At 41.7% G+C, this 21,716-nt stretch overlaps 1 protein-coding gene across 1 annotated transcript in view; it reads left to right on the top strand.

Annotated features, from left to right (window-relative positions):
* Window positions 1–21,716, top strand: part of cacna1ib (calcium voltage-gated channel subunit alpha1 Ib) — a 166,259-nt gene that overhangs the window by 36,870 nt on the left and 107,673 nt on the right. Inside the window, exon 4 of the mRNA XM_073475926.1 lies at window positions 16,536–16,633. Coding sequence (XP_073332027.1) covers window positions 16,536–16,633 — 98 coding nt within the window. The remainder of the gene's footprint in view (window positions 1–16,535; window positions 16,634–21,716) is intronic.

Genomic DNA, 21,716 nt, shown 5'->3' with positions numbered 1-21,716 from the left:
TTTACAGCACAAAATGAAGCAATTCACAGTGCAAAGTAAATCACAATGGGCAGACACCATCATTTATAAAACTTGTGTGTTGGATTAAATGGGAACAGAAGCTCGTTCATTCCCAGTTATGCATTTTCCTGTATTCCTACAGCTCCCATTTAAAGCACAGTTAAATGAATTAAAAAGTTCAAATGTTTAGTTATGATTTATCATGTGTCTATTTGAAGGCCAGGCTCTAAATCTCATTATTCGGCTCAGCTTTTTTTTTGTGTACCTGACAGTTCTTGATCCACTGTGCCACCAGGCATGGCCGATTGTGTCGGAGTTGAATACGTAACATGACATGAAATATTAACGTGTTGATAGTCACCGGCTCTCACCTGGGACACGGCTGACAATAAGACAGCGATAATGTGATTCAGCTGAAGCTAATCACCGCGATGTAATTAAATGAATGGGCTGAAATTACCCTGTCATCATTTTTGCACACGGCCCTGCTGTTACTGCTGACTTCACCGGTATGAGCTGAAACCTTCGGCTGGTGAATTAAATCACTTAAACAAACTCATTTGACACTTTATGAAAGAAACAGACCGATAAACAATTACATAACCTCTTTTTTTACCACAAATGTGTAGCTAGACATTTTTAGATTAGGTCTAGCCTGATAATATGCATGCCATGTGTGTAAAATAAATGATAAGCTATTAAATATGTAACCATACTCGTAACCCTGACTGTAAGCCTATGTGATTTCTACTTTGTGGTTTTGTGCATTCATCTCGCACACTGTAGCTCGCACTGTCTCGTGTTACGGCCACCTGTTGCAGTCTGTTTTGGCGGCAGAGCATCGCTCTCTCTGCTTTTAGTTTTTCTTTGAATGTCTTCCTTCTCTTTCTTGACTGATGCTCTGCCAGCAGGAGAAGTCGAGCCTTTCATAAATCATTTTTTCAGTTCAGCTGGTCCAGACTAAGGAAAAAAACAAACACGTTGCCTTTTTTCGTCTGTTGGTTTGTTCTGTGTTTACACTGACTGATTACAAGCTGCCCGAGATGTGTAATGAAGAAGTCACATTGATTGAGAAGTAACTCATTCACTGGACAGTTTTTCTGATGGCTGTCACCCTGTATCATTACCGCCATGTGGACCTACGGAGGGAAATCAATTTCTGGTGGAATGACAGCAGGCCGTGCAGCACTTGATCGCACCTCATGTGTTTATTTACCGTCTCTGGTGTCACAAATGGCTCGCAAAGACTGGACTACAACTGGACCTGATGTGATACGAGTACTGAATAATGATGTAACAGGTAAAACAGGACGAAACAAGATGATAAAGAGGCGTCTTGCATTGAATAGATGCTGATGGATCAGCATACCAATCTGTGTCGGACACAAGATCACACATATTTCTTGCACTGAGGTGCTGAAAGGCATGTGTACCAAACATTCACCAGGTGGATTTAACAGTAGTTTAGCTTTCGTATTCATGCTAAAATCACTAATCTACCGCCACAAAATCCCGTGTAATCCAGGAATTAATACAAGAGCGCTGCATTCTCACAATCACCTCGCTCGGTCTTATTAGTCGGCTTTTAGTTTAACCAGCAATTTCACTGGATCTAATAAATAGAGATGGTGACAGAATAAAGAAAAGAGAAGAAAAAAAAAAAACTCTCTGGCAAGAAGCAGACATTTCCAAAGCCGGGCTACCACAGTATCTCTTGGCACATGATAATTAAAGTAATTAACATGATTTGATGATTCAAAACAATCAAGCTGTATCGTATCATTTTTATGTCCTCTAGTATTTTTAAGAGATAATTAGAATGCAGAGTAGAGCCCCCAACCGATCAGCAAACGATTCCTTTCTTTTAACGGGAGATGAAACCACCAGGTTGTCTGCGGATGCTGCGTAAATATCTGTCACATCTGTGTTTAATGTTGGCTGAAGCTTTTCTTAAAGAGGCATTCTCCGTCATGTAGGGACTTTTCCTAACATCGTAATCGACTCTGACAAGAACAATTAGTTACACCAGTATCTCTATAATGTTTCAAGGGATTTGAGTCATTATTCAAAACCTTATAAATATATATCAGAAAGCTTCAGTGGGGGCTGAGATATCCTACATTTTAGCCCCTAGCATGGTTCAAGCTCTGAGAATATTGGATCCTATATTTCCTATAATAAAAATTAATAGCATATTTTGTCAGATCTTTTAAACTACACCCCTGTAACAAGATACTCATGATTATCAAGTGATAAGTGATCAGTCTGTATAGTTTACCATGCTACTGGTCCATGTGGTAATTTTGTTGACTTGCGGCACTGAGTCGTTGATTCTAGGCAATTGAACTGAGTGGCATGCTTGTCCTCATGTGCACCCTTTTTGCCCAAACAGTGAGAGGCCTAATGACTTATTTGGTGATTGTCTGATGTGACAGCTCCTCCAGAGCCACAGAAAGACATTAAACAGCTGGTTTCACAGGCTGAGTAGAACTCCCCGTGACTGCTCGAATGTTTTTTGTGTGTAAAATCAGTGGAGTTTGTAATAAGGCGACTGCATGATATTACAGCTAATGATTTAATTGGTGTGTAATGTGTGGAAACAGTGGAATGAAGTAGCCCGGTATCTTTGGCTTCGATCGATGTCTCAGGGCTTTATTGAATACCAGACTGTAATGCCAAATTTCCAAAGAACAAACATAAGTACACCCAGGGTATGACTTTATGTTTGTACATGTGCTGCCACTACCATCGTGCAACTTCAGGCCCTCAAGCCAACACAATGCTGACGTGCACGCTAACTCAATTATGTCAAGCGTCAACAGACCAATTCTCAAATGGAAATTGGTCCAGACCAGTTTATTGCTGATTTCCAAGAGGTGTTATGAACAGGTGCAAACCAAAATGCCTCTGGACGGCACTGGATAGACCTTCAAACAATCAGGGCAACAAAAACGTGTGATGTAGCGCTGCGCTAGGTGACGTGACAGCAGAGCTTGCACAGCCTATATACACAGATGAAATGAAAGCTTGTTAGCTCCCACTGAATCATTCTTTAGTACCAACATTAATACAACGAACAGCGTGAATCATGGGCTGCTGCTTTGCTTGTGTTGGCGATGTTATAATGTCTTCAATTGCAATTATGAGTGAGTTAGCTTCTGTCCAGACAGGACCAGAGGATAAGAAGATAACAGCCAAATAAAACTTAAAAAATATAAAATTCCTTTTACCTCCACACACCAAGATGGTTGCCTAAACAGATCTGCCTGGAAAAACCATCCACCCCTTTTCTCCTCCCCACGATGCCCTCTGCAACAACCCAGGAAGTTCAGATGAGATCCTGAAAGCATATGTTCATTTATAATCAATATTCAAATAATTGTTTTAAATAATGCGTCAAGAGAAAATGTTTGTACTTCAGATTTATATATTTCTGTTACATCTTTCTTAGATGAATTATTAACTTTTCCTTTCTTTTGGCCCCCTGCAGCTTTTTAACTTAACTTGCATTTTTCTATCTCACACATTTCCCCTCCTTTGCCTTTTCGTTTCCATTTTCCTCATCCTCCTCTTCGTATTTTTCCCTCAGGGGGAAGGTGAACATTTATCATTCACTTTTACTGCCCTGGTTTCTCTACATTTTCCATAAATTTCAACAGTCACCAGCACATTCTTCCAGCCCTTAGGCCAGAGAAGCTACTGCTGCCACCATCTTGCTTTCTCACAGCGTTTTCTCTGGTCTGTTTCCTCGACTCTGATCTCACAGTTTCAGCTCATACATCTTTCCTCACCCTTCTTCTTCTCCTCGTCTTCGCTTCAGTCACCAACCTATAAACAGCAGCCGCAGAGCTCTGTCGCATCGTCTCTGTGCGCCAAACCTCAGTGCTCATCGCGTGCACTCCAGAGGGATACCACCACCACCGCCACCACCGCCACCACCAATTATTCCCCAGTCTTACATCCACCACATGCGGCGCATGTAGCTGCAAGGATGGGGGCGTGATAAAACACTGCACCCCTGGGAACTAGTGTGCTGCAAACACAAACAGTAGGCAAGCTGCAGGGAAGGGATTATGAGCAGCGTGAGTTCCACACCAGGCTCCGCTTAGCTCGCCTGTCGAGCTGAACCAGACCTCTGCACACAGATTGTGATTGTGCCGAGCAGTGTGTGAGCGCGATGTCTGTGTGTGTGGACTGTTGCAGAGAAGGCAGGTGTCCAGCATTAAACCAAGCTTGCCTTTTGAGCGGCTTCTCCCACAGGCACAACCCTCCGCTGAGAGCCTATTTGCATTTTTGATTTTGACAAACAAAACTCTGAGTAAAAGCCTCACAGATTTTAGTCCTGAGCATTATGACTCAGATCAACATTTGTATTTCATTGGTTTAGATGTTTTTCGGTCCGTAAAAAGTGTAAAGTGACGTGAAAAATGTGACCTTCCCGTCTCTCTCGGTTGCCTACACAAGCCTGTGGATGATTTCTTTAAGTTGTTCGATGCTGGTTGACTGGATTTCTTTGTGTAGGACTTGGGCCGGATTTTCCCCGACAGTCCAAAGGAGTTCCACAGAAGAAAAAGTATACAGACACAGCAAATCTTCTCACTGACGGTTTCACATCCAGTTAAAAGCTCCTTGCTTCTGCTTCAACACACACTTCAAATACATGATACAAACAGTGCGTAGCCCGGTGAAACCAGGGAAGCCGGCAAACGTAGGTGCTGAGTTAATGATGGCAGGTCCAGTGCCATAGGACATCTGTTTCTCTGTGTTCTGATCTTCTGTGTGTTGATTATATATACAGCTGCTCTTGGCTCTCTGTCGCAGTAATAACATTACTTCTAATGAGTGACGCTGATCCAAATTGTTGGAGCGCCGCGCCGCTGTGTTCGCCTGCAGCAGAGCGTACAGGGAGGAATAGAAAGAAGGAAATGACAGCGAAGCAGGCGAAGGCATGAGAAGGACTGGCTTGTTTTTTGTTTTTTTTTTCCGCCTTTAGTCTTTTACTGTTGGCACCTTCCATTGCTCGGCATTAGGACTGTTCCCTTGCCTGCTTGAGGAGATTGGAGGTTTAGTTGTAGCGACATTTTGGATGTAAAACTGCACTGGAAGCAAATAAAAAAAATTGGCTTGGATTGTGGGTGAGCAGTGCAAGAACGAGCTTTCAAAGTCAACTGGCAATCACCAAATGAACAGATTTTCATCAAAACATGCACCAAATGAAATGCTTGCTCATAAATGACCAATGATCTTAAAAGGGAAGCAGATTATGCGTGACTTATAAATCTCTGAAATTGTGTGTTTATGCTTCTGAAGGTCAGATTTAAGAAGAAGTACCTCATCTAGACTCAGTGTTTTGATTGTGTGAAGGCATTTTTGTGTGCCCACTGTATATTTAAATGTGTGTGTGTGTGTTTTTGTGTCCCCTTTGTGTCATCTGGGGTTGTGCCGGGGAGGCTATCTGCGAGCGCAGGCCCAGCTTTACACCTCCTCTCCCAGGATCCATTCATTCTCTCAGCTCCGCCTCTCTCCCTTCACGCCCTCTATCTGTCTCCAACACTCAGCGGAGGAGGAGGTGAAGAGATGTGTTGAGAGAGCATGAATGAAAAATACGAGCGATATAAGGGAGACAGAAAGGACATCAAAGTGTATTAATGGTGAAAATGTCAGGGCTCATAAATTTACACAATTTGCACTCTAAATGCATTTTTATCAAACCTATTGTAAGAGTGACAGCCATGACTGTGTCCTCTGCTGCTCAGGCTGTTGCTCGCTTACTCGACTGTTGCTCAGAGCATTAAACCGTCGTAGCAGAACCACAGCTGTACAATGGGTGATCCGAACGAGCCAATTGCTTGCTGCAGCGCCACTATTGTTGCAGCCGTAGATGCTGGATTGTGTGATTGGCTCCTGATGGGCAATGCTGCACTAAAGTCCAGCTCCTGAGAGAGTCACCGCAGTGGCAAATGATCCTGTCTTCCACACATCATTTCTTCTCATCAGGCTGGAAAGGCTTTTGTGCCATTAAGGGAGGGAGTACGTACAGAAATTTAAATTGAGCTGATCCTTAAAGCAGGACAGATTTATCAGCCTTTAGAGCCACCTTAAATCTTATTACATGATTTTAAATTGTGAAATTTAAACTTTATTAATTCTTGCAATAGGATTGAGTAACAATTTACAGTTTTCTGTCACAAAAGGACACGAATGCTCTTGTGCTTTGGACAGCACAGAACATTGGACTCCCTTAAGCTCTCTTAAGGCAAAAAAAGAATAATTTTTCTTTCACTCGATATGAATATATAGATACATTATCTTTCTTAAATTCAGAAAATAATCAACCCACAGTTGTTGTTATTGTCATTATTTTGTTACACCTTTGTATGATTCTTATTTAGTCAAGATTAGCATCTATCTAACGACACACAACACGTTCTCACACCCAACTCGTCAAGTGCAGCAGCTTGGTCAGTGGCCTACCATCATTATTCCAGGTTCAGAGCTCTGCAGTCAAGCTAACAATAATAATTACGCAATATCCAGTTTTGACTTTTAAAATAAAGCACGCCAGGTTTTGGTCAGCACAAAAAACAGAAATGTCTCCTTGAAAAGCCCTTTTCACACCACAAAAACTGTTTGAAATGTCCCAAGGGTTCTTGAAAAAAAAAACACCCTGTCTTGACACCAAATAAACAGCAGGATATATCCCCAGGTGTCCTTCAACAAATCCACTGGTGTGACTCGAACTGCGGTCAGCCATTTAGCATCATACTTAGAAGAGTAGGGCCACTGACCCGGCTGCCATATCTGACACTTTGGAAGTGAGAACATGCTGTGACTGCTGTTGCTTCTTAAGTGAAGGGCTTTGTAGTCAGTTTTAGTTGTGGGATTTATTTGTTTTTCACTCCTTCTCTCAGTTGGGATTTCCAGAAAACCAAAAAGTGCAGCACACAATGTTAAAATGCCGTCTCTCTAATGTTGGTTTTACTTGATTTTAAAGTGTCATACATTTATCAAAATAAATAAAGAAATCAGGTTTGTGGATTTGAATTGTATACATAGTAAAACAAACAAATGGAAGGATGAGATTTTAAAGGAGTTAATGATTTCGGTTGAGTCTCTGTGTGACAGTCACGTCATGTTGGAGATATCATACTTGTGTCTGAACATATAGTGTCTGTCCTTGTTTGTCATTGTGTCTTTGTGTTTGTCATTAATTGATTTTCCTTTTTTTGTCCCTGCCATCTGTTTCTCCTTGTTCTGGTATTGTTTTCATGTTACACAGCTATGTACACGTGCTTACATTTGTATACGGTAAGTGTGCATGTCTTCATATATAAAACATATGCTTTCAGTGTATATCTTAACCGTCTCCCCCTCATATCCTAAGCTGCCACACTTTGTAATGCTAAGGAGAGCAGATGGGAGACCATAATTGATCGCAATCTGCGTTGGAGGAACTATATTCACGCATATATCAAATGTTCTCCCTCTTCTTTGACAGAAATAAGTGCTGTCTGCGCTTAAACCTGTAGGTTTCTGAAATAATAGATGGAGACAGGCATGTTCTTGAAGTTAAAAATAACGAGATCACACCAAGAATGACACCAAAGTGTCGTCTGCAAATGTGATGATTGTGAAACACTGCGTTGGGATAAGATTCAATTTCATAGAGAATTCTTACAAGCTACAACAGTAGAACAAAGTTTTCACAATGAAGAAACTATCTATCTATCTATCTATCTATCTATCTATCTATCTGACTTGTGATCTTTCTATGATCATATCGGGGACTCATAATAATGTGCAGTCCACATTAGCAGTGTTCAAGTGTTTGTTTTCTCTCGTGTTGACCTTCACTTGCTGCTTTTACTGCGCCGGTGTCCCTTTTCATTTAATCTCCCATCATCAAAATCAATGTATTCTCCAGTTATGGCAACAGGGAAGCGACTAATGTAATAGAGGTGAATTCTCTTGGTAGATAAAAGGGTTTGTATCTGACTGCACCGTTAGACTTTCACAATGACAAAAACCTTTGAGTCAGTACTCCACTTTTGATTCACACAGCGCATGCTGCAACCTCATTGTTTTTAGTGAATCTACCATCCTGTCGGCTCTGCACAGAGAGAACTTGTGCTGCTGTAGTGCTGAATCAGGCACTCTATCTTCTAGTCATTACTCAGTAAAACAGTCTGCAGCCAAATCCAGAAGGTGAACACCAGCAAATTAATCCTTTCGTGCAATCGTTTAATGCTCAACAAAGGAGTTTTTGAGTATTTGGTCGATGTCTCATCAAGTCTGATCCCCTTGTTTTTTGGGTGTTAGCCAAGAGATGTATGAGTGAGTAGTTTAGATAATGCAGTTAACTTCCACTGGTTCAAAAGGTCCTCGGATTAACATCATATTGTGTCACATAAAATGCAGCAGTATGGTTTGTGCTTGTGAGTGTGTTGTCATCATCTGCATTAACATACTGTATGATGCCAGGCTGCTTTTAGAATTTAAACTTCTTATGTGTTTTTCATTTTCGATACAATAATGGCAAAATTTGTTAAATAGCTAATTACTGTACCACCAATATAATACATCAGTGGTGGATGTGTGTATGTGGGTGTGTGTATCCATACATTCTCAATGCAAACACTAATTTACACTGCATTTACACTGTTAATGTAATGGATGACAGACATTCAGTATTTGAAATGTTTAATCGACTGAAGCTTCGTCTTATGCGTGTGTGTGTGTGTGTGTGTGTGTGTGTTTGCACGGTGTGTGTTTGGGTGCACGCGTTGCCACACGCGCATGTTGTAATTGCTTTAATTGCAGGATGAGGTATGAGGTTACAGAGTTAATGATCCTGAATAGTTTTGACACTAATCGTACGTAGTAAATGAAGCCTGGGGATCAGTCTGGTATCGTATAGCACCGACTGTCGAAAACAGATGTGTTTGCATTATTTGCAACGTTGTAATGACACATAATATAGAATAGAATCCATACTGATAATTTACTATCAGTCAAGCAATCTGTTCGGTACTGTGACTCTTTAGAAGTTCAGGCCTATAGTGAAAAAAGCTTTCATATGTCATCTACATACTTTAACCAGTAAAAACAAACCTGGTATGGGGTTGTTAAAAAAGAAATGTAAGGCTCCCAGGAACTGGATGTTATAAAAATCACCAGGAGTGAGTAGTAAAATGTATTTGTGTGAGAATGATGTGGAGTACTACTTACAGGCTGTCCCCCCGGTGCTGAATATTTCTCTTACATCTCTTTAAATGCCCCTCGGGTGTCATACATGCACTTTGATGATGGAGGCACTTTGAGTAGAATAACGGAGCATACAGACAGGGTTAGAGTTTCAGTTCAGACTTTAGACCACCCACACTTAAAATGTATATACCCATGAAATCCTGGATAAAATGAACTTAAAATAAAAATAGCCTACTGAAACAGAAATGTAAATTAAATTATTTGTATTTGGTTTTTCTTCCCTCGCTAATTTGTTTAAAGAATGCTCAGCAGTTTTGGGGAAACATGATCTCCGTCTCTTAAGAAAGTGAAAGTTAGACGTAAAGATTGATCATCTTAATCTCTCTCCGTTTCATTAGGAGATTGGGTTTAAAAGCCTAGTGGCTGTAGTTTGTACATTGATGTCAACTTTTCACCTGCATGCAGCTACTTGGCCAAGGTCGGTAATAGCTTTGGGAAACGACCATCCTCCCCAAAAAAACCTGACATATACATACATGTATTTATGAGTTGTTACACTAGAAGGCACCGTCAGTGATGCAGACTCTCTCACTAGATTTGGTGGCTTTTAACACTTTAACTCGTTATTTTTTAAAGGGCCGAGCGACAAAATATATCTAATTATTTTGGGAAGACATTACCACCTCTTCCTTAAGGATACATTTCAGTGAGTGACTGAATGTGCACTCATCCTTCCTCGCTGTAGCTGCAGTTTTCTGTACTGTGTCCGTCGAGTGGGGTAGAGGAGCAACATGTTCAGTCGACCTCACAGCAGCCAACCAGAAACACAAAGGAGCTGTGAATGTGCGCACCAGTGTGAACGACTTACCACTTTTTCTGGGGAGTTCCCTTTCCTTTCTCCTTGTTCAGAATACTTAACGGTTTAACACAGTTGACAAGAATTTGTTTGGAAAATTGCAGGTTAATTGAGTGACATTTTGATGAGCTGAGCAGCAGCAGCCTAAATAATCACAGCTGATGACTGAGCTGTTTCAGGGGGACCTTTAGTAGAGCCTGGTTAGCCATTTTCTCTTGGTGCTATTGTTTGTGCTAAGTAGGCTAAACACATCCCTGCTGTTCTGAATCAACAGAGATTAAATGATTGTTAATCCTTCATCTAACTCCCACAAGAAAGCATTCAAGCACATCACCTGAAATATACAAGTATTCCTTGAAACCTGGTTCAGCCATGTTTGATGTCCTTTTCTTCATCCAGTTTACTGGTGAGGAGTCCAACCAACCATTTCCTCTCCCACAGTGTATTTTACTTCATACTAGCATGTTATAGATTCAGAGGCTTAAATATGACGTATAGAGTGTGACAGGAAGAGATCGGGGAGAACATGTGGGAAGACGGATGGGTAATGTGACCACGGCAGCTTCAGCAGACAGCTGGCTTCATCTTTGACAAGATATTCACATGTCCATGCATAACACTCACACACAAAGACACACACACACACACACACACACACACACGTAGGGACATGTGTATGAGCATCTGTACCCAGCTGGAGGTGTAACAGTAGCTCATTAGAGCTCTGACACCAGGCAACACACTGCAGGAATGTGAGAATGGAAAATAACACACACAGAGAGAACGCACACACACACAGAGGACAACACAACACAGAAACAGGAAATAAAGAAAATGAAGATGGAAAAGGAAAAAGTGGAGAGACAATTTTGGCAATAAAGGAGGATATTTAGGAGGGAGTGTGTGAGGGGGGAAACGGTAAAGAGGTATAGACGAGGGTTTCAGAGCTAAATGAGTGAGTGTCTTGTGTGCTAACTTCTCTGTGTGCATGTGTGTGGCTCTCTATCTTCTCTGACGTGCAAACCTCTTCTGGGACAGAAGATCTACTGCATCCATTAATCTAATTTTAATAATTGATGCCGTCTTCTCCAGAGGGAGCTCGGCCTGGACTGTTGGCATAAAATGAAACATTTAGTGCTCTCTGGTAATTGCCGTATTAGTTTATTCTCGCCTGGTAGACCGGCGCACAGCCAGCAGAGCAGCCTAAATGTATAATATCTATTTAGTTGCTTTATTTTGCTTTTCAAGGCCATCTATGACCTGGATCGCCAATTAGAGAGCTCTTCGCTCGTGTGTGTTGCACCTAATGTGACTGGAAACATTAATGCTGCTGAGCTGTAATGTGCGAGTGTGGAAGAGTTGTAATTGTCTGCATGTGTCAGCCACTGGAGCAGATAAACAACTCCAAAGCTTTTATTAATTAATTTGACTTGTAAATTTGAGAGAATAGCTGCTGATTTCAAAGATTCACCATCATTAGCTACTTTTGCCTGAAGATAAGTTGATTAGAAGTTAGCTTCCTTCTCTTGTTAGCTTAAAGGTCCTATTTGTATTTTCTAATCTCAAAAATCAGAGAAGAGACTCAAAAATCTACTTTCCTTCTCACCTGTTGAAGTAATGAGTGGCTCATGTTTCTTTTACTCATCAACAACATTATCAAATATTAATTACGGTAAGTTATGGTACAGTTGGATGGCGATTGGAAAACGTATGTGCTGCAATTTTTGTCTTTTCAATCATGGGTCAGCAACTGAATTGACCTTTTGAGCCCATTCAAATCCAAACAATCGTGTCCTTAAAAAGAAAAAGAAAAAAGTTAAAAAAAAAGTTAATAACTGTTAAATTAAATTTTAAAAAATCCACTTTTGATATGGATTTTTTTCACACGGCACAGATGTATTCAGGGAGCGGTACCACAGAGTGTTTCAAATTGTTCATTATCTCTAACATCCAGAGCTTTCCCCTCCAACCAGCCGGGCAGCCCTGGAGAAAAGAAACCTCTCCCACTGTTCCTCTGTCATGGCTCCCTAAGAGAACATTTCATAACTTCCAACTTGTGGCAGCACTGTTCGGGGGTAAAGTAAACGGCAGAGACAGAGCTAGCTCCCAGAAGAGAAAGATACACCAGAGAGAGAGAAAACCCAAAAAGAAGGAGGATGTTTAAGAAGCAGTTAGAAAGTCTCATTCGCTCCTCTAACGCCGCTTAGGAACAAAAGTAATCTAGTTCCTCCATTCAAATATTCATGAGGCTGTTTGGCTGGAGAGCCGTCCTAACTCAAACCCAGACAGACACTAAATTTAGTTTTACTTGTTTGGCGGGAGGTGTCTGTTTGTGTGTGTTAGTGTGTGTTTGCGTGTGTGTGTGTGTCTGAGAGTGACGACCTGTACGTGTATGTACTGTAAGAGTGTGTGTGGGTTCACGGCTTACATAACTACACTCTTCAGGAGTGTGTGTGCGCGTGTGTGAGTTGGGGTGCGAGTGTGTATTACTGTGAGAAAGACAGACAGTGTGTGTGTGTGTGTGCGGTTGTGCTTTTAAACAAGTGTGTGACCTCTGTCTTCTGATTTGAAGACCTTGAGCCTGGAGTCTGCCCCCAGCACTTTCCTTACTTTGTGCGTGTGTGTGCGCGTGTATGTGTGCGTGTGTGTGTGTGCATGCGACTGTATTTGTGTGCGATATTGAACTTATCCGTCTGCACATCTGCTCATCGTGTGAAAAACTGGGGTGTATTGGCGTAATGCTTTTTGTGTGTGTTATTGTCCATGTGTGTAATAGACTAGACTAGTTTCTTTGCATTTGTGTGTGTCTGTATGTGTGTATCATTGTGTGCATAATTGTCTGTGTCTGCGTGTGTTGCATTTGTGTAACCCTGTGTTTGCGTGGCCAAAATGAGCTGTCTTATCTGAAATTGCTGCCGAAAATTGCTCAAAATGACGAATCCCCATTACGTCGCCACCACAGTGGATACACACAACACAAACACACACACACACACACACACACACAAATGCACACCCAAACACCTGCCCTATCAATGCACTGCAACACAGTGATTGAAATAGCAGCTATCGAGGCCGCACAGTACGATTGTACTTCCTCTCAGTCAATTTCATTTTGTCCTTTCCCTCATGTACCACGGCTGCAACTACTGATTATTTTCATTATTGATTAATCCGCCAATTATTTCAGATTAATTAGTGTATCAAGTGTCGAATTCTCGTGAAAGCTCTTCGCAGTTTCCCCAGTAAGTTTCCCAAAGTGATGTCTTCAAATTGCTTCTTTTGTCAAACCAACAGTCCAAAACCCAACAACTCTTCATTTACTATCACACAGTAAATAACACATTTATAAGCTGGAACCAGCAAATGTTTGACGTTTCTGCTTGAAAAAAGACTAAAACAATTGGTCTTTTTTAAAAAAAGTTGGCAGTTAATTTACTTTTGATTGTTGCAGCTCCGCTGGGTCGCCAAACGATGAGCACAAATCGTTCCCTCTGCACGCACACAAACATTTCTGTACTACCAACAGTGTGCCATCACCCTGTAGCTAAGTGTAGACTGCCATTTCTCTTTCAAGTGTTTTTTTTTTCACAGTATAGAAACAAATAATGCTTCTTTTCAAACAAACAACAAGAAACAAGAAAGTGTGCTGCACGAATGAGTCCTCAAATCAAAAGTGAGTTTTGCACTTTAGATTCCCTCATCTCAAAGTCAATGGGGTCTTTGGTTAAATGCCTGAAATCAGGTCTGTGATCAACACAAGCTGAAGAGATTTTCATGTTTTGTTTGATGACAAAAAATGCCAAACAAGAATGCTCATCTACCCACCAGTCTGCCTTTACTGGCCGGCTTTAGTTGCAAACTATTCCAACTTTAAGTTTAAGGAAGTGTGTATAGTGTAATAAGTCCTGCCACTGTGGTTTAGTTGTTCATTTGGTTTGTTTAGCTTTGTACTCCTTGTGATTGCATTTATGCTTCAAAAATCATAGTAGTGGCGTTCCTTTGTGAAGATTAGTTTGCTGGACAAAACCAGTAAGTATCATAAACAGCTTCTTTTCTGCAGTAATTTAAAATCCAGTGGAAAAACCACATGGACCTTTTGTCGAGGAATCAAAGGCGATGCTAACTTCCTGGTTAGCCTACAAAACTACGGCGTCCCTGCAGGAATCAATACAGGACCCTGGTCAATGTCTACCAGTCAAAAAGGACTCCATGTCTGTACCCAGTCACCATGTGTTTACTACAGTCTTTCTTGTTTTCTTTCAAACATGATGGTTTAGTTTTTAGTTTGGACATTTTTAATATTTTGCTGTATTATTGTACCCGCTGTGTTCCAACTTAAACTCCCAGACCCAACATCGTTTTTCTTCATCTTATTGTGAAAGCGGATGATGGGTTTTTTGTGGCTCGCTTCTCTACTTCACCGTTACAAAACTGCCCGTCAAATCAGATCACGATCACACGCCGAGGAACCAACCTCTGTGCTCTCTCACAGATGTGGCCGTATCCAGGTACTCTCCGAACTCCGACCTTCCTTTTCATGGTCGGAGTGTTTTACTAGCAAGGTTTTTGTCTGATTTGTGGGGGGGAGCTGTAGCAGAATCAGCGCCCAGCCTGCTCCTGTCACCACCAAGGTTATGGTAATACCTTTACGAGCTGGCGAGAGGGAGAGAGGGAGAGACTCACATTTCACGGCTCGCTGAGTTAGACACACACCTTACGGATGCTTTGAAGCATGTGCACAGGCACGGTCACTGGACTGACGGTTTGGTTGCTGGACTGCAAAGAATAAAAGCAAACTGTGCAGTGAAGGAGTTTCACCTTTGAGCTCTTGTGGAAGCACAGCAGCAGGTTTCAACTTTGGCCTGGTTGAGTCTTTCCAGCTTCTGAATGAGGCACAACTCTTGGAGCACCTGTGCTCTTACAACTTGACATTTTATTGAAGTTGGCAGTGCCTATATTTTCTCTCCAATCCTGGCAGAATTTCACACGGCCGAGCTTTTCTTATTTCAACTTTCCCGAGTTACATCCTTATGTAACTTACTCGTGTTTTCCAACTTTGCAGCTCTCTCTGGAACACCAGGAATGCAGAGGATTTCTGCGTTACTGTCTTTTTCCACTGTTTGCTGTCAGAAACGTTTTTGAGGACTCCTCTCCAGGTCGGAAAGGTCGAAAGCAAGTAATTGGCCTGCGGCTTTTTAAACTCTTGAAAAATCACCTGGCAGGCTTCTCCCAGCTTCATTGAATTTCAGCCTGTTATAATGGAGCGCCAGAAACCCCTTTGTGTGAGATATCTGAAACTTCCTTCAGTTTTTTTAGCTCATTTCTTTTTCCTAAATCATGACAACTCTCTTCTAACCCCCATTCTGAGAGCAGCTTCCCTCTGTTGAGCCAGGTATATGCATATTGCTCTCCTCTCTCTGTCTGTCTGTTTCCTAACGCTGTAATTATCTCCAACACTTGATAAAAAACCCTCAGGCTCACCGCCTCTCCCTCTCTCAATCTCGCTTTATTGCCATCGTTATATTGCACTTAATCATCCCTCCGTGCTTTACTCTCTGATCTCTCCGTCCTTATCCCACGCTTCCTCCATCTCCTGTCATCCCTCCATTTCTTCTATCTGTCCTCGCACTCTCGCTGTCTCATCCTTTTATTCCCCCCATTCTTCAGGCATAGTATGTTTTCCCCAGTAATAAGTTTGTCAGAAATAGGTCAAATAGCAAAAATACTTGTCTCTCTGCTTCCCCCGTTTCTGTCTCCATTATCCCACACCTAGTTTTGCTTCAAGCTTGTTTACTCTCTCCACCTCCAATCCGCGCTCCCTCACAAGGCTCGGCTTTCATCTCACATGGTTGCAGGTTTAATCTCACGCCTCTCCTGCTTGAGCACACCTGCGAACGGGGATTCACTTTGATGCTCTCGCTACATGTGCTTAAAGGGATATCCAGCTTCAGGGATGTAGGCGGTCTACTGTACTCCCTCATACTTTGACATCTTGCTCCATCTGGTTTAAAACTCCAGTGCAGCTGTAACTTTGTGATGTAAAGCGACACACCTGCACACATTAATATTCGTGTATAGCTACGAACTAATCAATGGTGGTGCTGTTTAAAGACAAAGAAGCACGTTCTCTATGCGTCTGCCACTGACCCGTTTCTCCGAATGTCTCGCTTTATTAGGCACACGAACTCCAGCTCATTAATTCATATTAGCTTCGGCACAGCAGGACCCCGACTGTGTGAGGGTGTGTGTGTGTGTGTGTTTCTGTTTAGGCTTTTAAACATGAACAAATATAGAGGGTGGAGTACATTAAATCAACACAAAACGTGAGTTCAGATGAAAACGCTCCTCAGTGTGGATCACTTGGGTTATAGAGGCTTTTTTTTGCATTGGTCTTGCTATTAATTCCCTTTAATAGTCCTTGTCTATGTTGTTAATTTGTTTTTCTGCATGTCTTGTTTGTGTTTTCCAGGATGGTTGAATACTCGCTGGACCTGCAGAACATGAACTTCACTGCCATCAGAACAGTGAGGGTACTGCGACCTCTCAAAGCAATTAACAGGGTGCCAAGTAAGTTACCACATCATATCAGCCTGGGTTTGTCTTTATTTATAGAGCTTCATTCACACGGTTACAAGGTGATTGTACAAATAACATAAAATACTGCACCGATAAGTTGAAAGGCAATTAAAACAACATGATGCAAACACAAAACCAATAAATACAGAAAGAATGAAGTTAAAAAAACAGACATTATTCACATACAACACAATAAATCCAGTGTCTAAGGACGACAGAGGATGTTGTTCAGTGTAAAGCCCACAGAGGCAATGTGATTCTGGTTTTGGGCTGTATAAATGAAACTGACCTCAGGTTCCAGTCACATACATGAGTAGAAGCTCGGTGAGGTAGCTCGGTAAATTAAAAAATACAAGCGGACATTTACTGCCTACCCTTTATACTGAGTTATTAGGGGGGGAAAAACTATTATAAATCCAGAAATTGAAAGATGAAAGATATTCATTCATGTAATGCCGTCTGTGGCTCTCATTCAGCACCATGGACAGCTGCCTGCGAGAGCAGAGCCGGAGCCAGGCAGCTTGGTCGCTGTCCGAGGTGCTGAACATGAGTCACTGAGCCAGGAATACCTCAACTGTGAACGTTCATTCAGATCAGATGGAACAGGAACAAGCTTTATTTATTATTTGGAGGGAGTCAGATTTGGCTGTGAGCTGATGAGAGACGATGGTTTTTAAGCACTGCAGTGTTCAGCTTATTAAAGTTGCTCAGAGTAATTTTTGAAAACATTGTTTTCTTACAACACAGTGAGTAACACCGAGCCGTAACATAATCACATTCAGCTTAATCGGCCAAGCATCTGTTCACTTAAAGGAAAAATGACTCTGTTTTCTCAATATACTTACATGGCAAGAGACTTAACATCCAAAAACAAGGACGACAAAGCGTGACAAACAATTACACGGGATAGACAGGACTATTTGCAGACAAGTATGTTAGAAAATATAACATATCAATGCATATCTTAAGAACAACATGAATAAAATGTCTATTCACATGTCAAGTTGTAAACAATGACAAATATAAACAGGAAAAGTCCCAAAGAGAGCATTACAGAACTTAACTTAACTTTACTAACTTAACTTAAAATAACACCATATATTTTATGTGTCAGAAGTACACTACTTAACATTAAAATGTACAGGTAAAGCAAATGTATTATTATTGTATAACAATTCAAATTGCAGTATATATGACATAAAAGGCATTTAGATATATAGAAACACAATGAAATATTGAAAGAAACAATTAAGCAGGGGGAGAGGCAAAGAGCAGATGGTGTAACACCTAGAACAGGTGGACCCAAAAGTTGACGCCAAACAGGGAGAGACTTGAAAGGTGAATTTATTGATTGAAGGTTTTGCTGGTAGGAAGAGACGGTGAGCTCGGGCGCTGGCCGCTGGCTCCCAGGGTGGTGCAGGTGGAGACTCACGGTGTACGCAGGAGGCTGGCTCAGGCGGTCAGGGTTGTGAGTGGTAGAGGAGCCGGTCCCCAGGTATGGTCCGGTCACACTGGGAGAGGAGGAAAGCAGGATTAAAGCGCTGGCGAGTGAACACAAGAGAGCTTCCTAAATACATAAACTCTAGAGATGCAGAGAGCGATCAAACACCACTGGAGCTGGCGACGATAATCTGGCACAGTGCAGAGGGAAGGTCCGGGTATAAGAGCAGGTGCTGATTACACTCAATGCGCTGGAGGTGTGTGGACCGGCACAGCTCCGACCAGCAGCAAAGCCACACCCAGTGGCACCAAGCACAAAGCACAGAAAGCAGACCACAAAGTCCAAATCATTACAGATAGAGCATTACAGACTAAACAGAAGAATGAAAATTACAGCGCAGCTACATGCACTGAATGTGAAGCACTGGCTGTAAAACGTGTGGTACTGAATCATCTACAATGAACTGGATTATTAAGATACTGTCCTTCCGAGTCTTGACATTAGTGACATGAATGGAAATCAATTAAGTCCTGAATTCTGAAAGTTTTTGTTTATTTTTGTAAAAATTCATCTTCAAACTGCTGAATAAGTCATTCATTATTTTTTTCAAAGCCTGCTACCTCCTCTTTTAGTTATTACTTGAAGTAATTAGCCTAAGACTTGATCTGACGATGGTGTTCGCTGCTTCACAGATCCCTCCTTGTATTGTCAGCGACACAGCGAAATGCTGCAGTGCGGGTTGTGTTTCATTCCAACATTCATTGTGGAGAGAATGGGCCACATGAAACCAGCACCATTGTTATTGTGGCACCGTGTGTGCCGACAGAAACCCGACCAACCAAATGCAGCCCAAACGCCTGGTTGTCTCGGCTGTAATTATATCATTTTGATTGTGTGCCTGTTGTTTCAATGAGCTGGCCTGGAGCTCTACAGGTGCAGATGCGCCTGTGAACAAATTGATTTTGTCGTATGCATTTCAAACAGTGACCTGCACAAAAATAAAGCAAATAATCATAAAGGAAAGGCCTAACAGAGAGGTCGCATTTCATCTTTATTTCATCTCAATGGATTGGTTAGCTGTACAAGTAATTTCATGCTGTGCAAGAGGAAAAAAACTCTGAAGGACACCAAGTGACAGGGATATTAAAACTGCTAAAGTAATTTCATCCACCCTGAACTGTTTTAATTTTGACAAAACCTCCTCAGCACCTGAACCCATCTCTGAATCGATGCGGAGACATCACTGAAGTGTTCCGGCCGCCCCGAGCCCGTCGCTTGGACTCAGAAAGTGCTGCTTAGTCTCTGTCCTTTTTGATGAGAATAATCAGAGCTCGCCGCTCGTTGCTTTTGTGCTTTATGTGTCTCAATTGCGCCTAGCAGGCAATCATCTTAAGAAGCTATGAGTACTCTCTAAGTCGGATATGCTGGTGCTTGAAGTTAATGTTGTTTTGCTTCCTTTATAAGTATAATTGCTAAACCTCCCACTGCTCATAATTCTGCAACATAAACTGTCCCAGCAATTTATTTTCTTTTTACTTCTCTGGAAGCAGCAGCAGAGATTTCAGTTGGTTTCAGGGGAATGTGTGTAGATTTCTATATCGGGCTCATCGTTATACAGAACATACTGTATGTGAGCATTCACACGTGGAGAGCTCTTAAACATACATGTTTCTACAGGAGGACCATTGATCTATATAGAGTCGAGGACACTTCTGTTGCATGTGTGTTGTGAGTCATTGTCCACTCTATGCCTCTGACCGTCTCCCTCCTTTGTTTTTTATCCTGTCTGTCTTAATTGTCGTCTCTCTGATGAAATACTTTCAGGTGCAAAGAGAACAAAACCCATTTCTTTCTCTCTGTGATATCTTGTTATGTCCCTCTCTCCTCTGTCCTTCCTCTGTCACTGCATTATCTCGGTTTTTATCAATTCTCTCCCTGATGGATGAGGATAAGGATTTGAAGTTATTTGCTATTTGCCTAGAAAAGTAAATATCAGCGGCCTGTGCCACAACACAATTATGAAATAGTCATCAGATCAATTTATGTACTTTCCTCATTTTAATACTATATGTCATCTGGGGCCAAACACTTTGTCTGGATGAAATTGTTAATCGTACCCATGTTTTTTCCCATTTCTCAGTGCTGTATCGTAGGCAGCTGGACTTGTTTCAGTTCCTTGAAGACGTTCCCCTCCCAGTTAGTTAGAACTGAAGAAGCCTCTTCGTTGAGAGGTGAAACGTCTTCAAGAAACTGAAACAAGTCCAGTTTCCTGTGACAGAGAACTCAGAATTTGGTCAATCAATTTTTTTTTGTTTCTATACATACTTGCTACTTTTAAACCAGCACGTTTGTATCGATCCATCATTTTTGCTCATGCTCAGCCACCCTCACCTAAACTCAGGAAGTCGTCTAGCTTAGAATGTAAACAGGACTACATGCTTATGTCCGTTGTGTTTCACCATCCAATCGGTTGAGCCGTAACTGTACAGCACAGATCATAATATTGAGTTTTAAATTTGCAATCAATGAATTGTCTGCATTGGAACACAATCATTAAAGAGAGAATCGAGAAGCATCTAGGAATAATTGTTCCCGCTCCCCCAGAAGGCACCGACAGTTATCTTTTGGGTTTCGGTTGATGATTTGTTGTTTTATGTCTATTAAAGGTTCTCTTTGAGTGCGAGCGGAGTTCGGTCGGGCTCACGAGACGTCACGACTTCAACAACTAACAAAAGATAACGTTACACAAGGTGTTCCGCTCTGTAAGTTTTGCATTACAGAGGTTTGTGTTTACATCATTACATCCCTAAATGGCTGGTAATGTTTTTCGTGCAAGGTGGACTTAATGTGCCTTTGAATGGGTTATTTCTTATGGGGAGAAAACACAAACAATGGTAAGCCATTAGTCTAAACCATGCATACAGCTGTAATATTGCAATTCTATGAGTAGAGGTAAATTTTCCAATTACTACGCCTCCTTTCTGACATCAAAAACAGTGAATGTGCTGTATTGGCCCACAGTATACTGTCTGTAACAGAGCTTAGAAACAAGCAAGAGCGAGGCAGTGTAAGGAAGTCACCAAACACTCAGATCCCCCAGCACAAGATTCATGCTTTCTTTGTGATTTATTCAGCAACATTTCAATAAGGACACGGCATTTGGGTTAAGGAAAGGATAAAAGAGAAGAAGGAGCAGGTGAGAGGAGAGAAAAGAGAGACACAAAGAGAGACAAACGAGGGAGGGAAAAGGGGATTATCCAGCTCCATGAAGGATAGGCGAAGATGGACGAAAGGAAGAAAGGGATGATGAGAGGAGAGATGCGGGGGGGGGGGACTCAGATGAGTAGGCTATTACGATGATAGATAGAGCCGAGGAGACAAGTGCAACGGATGGAGGGAGTCGTCGGATGAATAGAGATGAAATGAGCGAGGGACCAAGAGGATGGAGAGCGGGAGAGTCGGAGATCAGTTGGGAAAAGGGAGACGATTACTGCAGATCTTAGAGAAACAGATGAGGCGATCCAACCAAAGCATCCGTTTCTTTTTTTATTTCCTGACAACATGCAGGCGGATTGACAAGCAGCACCATCACAACACTCACTCACACACACACACACACACACACACACAATT

The sequence above is a fragment of the Pagrus major genome, chromosome 1, assembly GCF_040436345.1.
Source record: "Pagrus major chromosome 1, Pma_NU_1.0".
NCBI classification, from domain to species: domain Eukaryota; kingdom Metazoa; phylum Chordata; class Actinopteri; order Spariformes; family Sparidae; genus Pagrus; species Pagrus major.
This window is presented reverse-complemented; position numbering and strand designations above follow the sequence as displayed.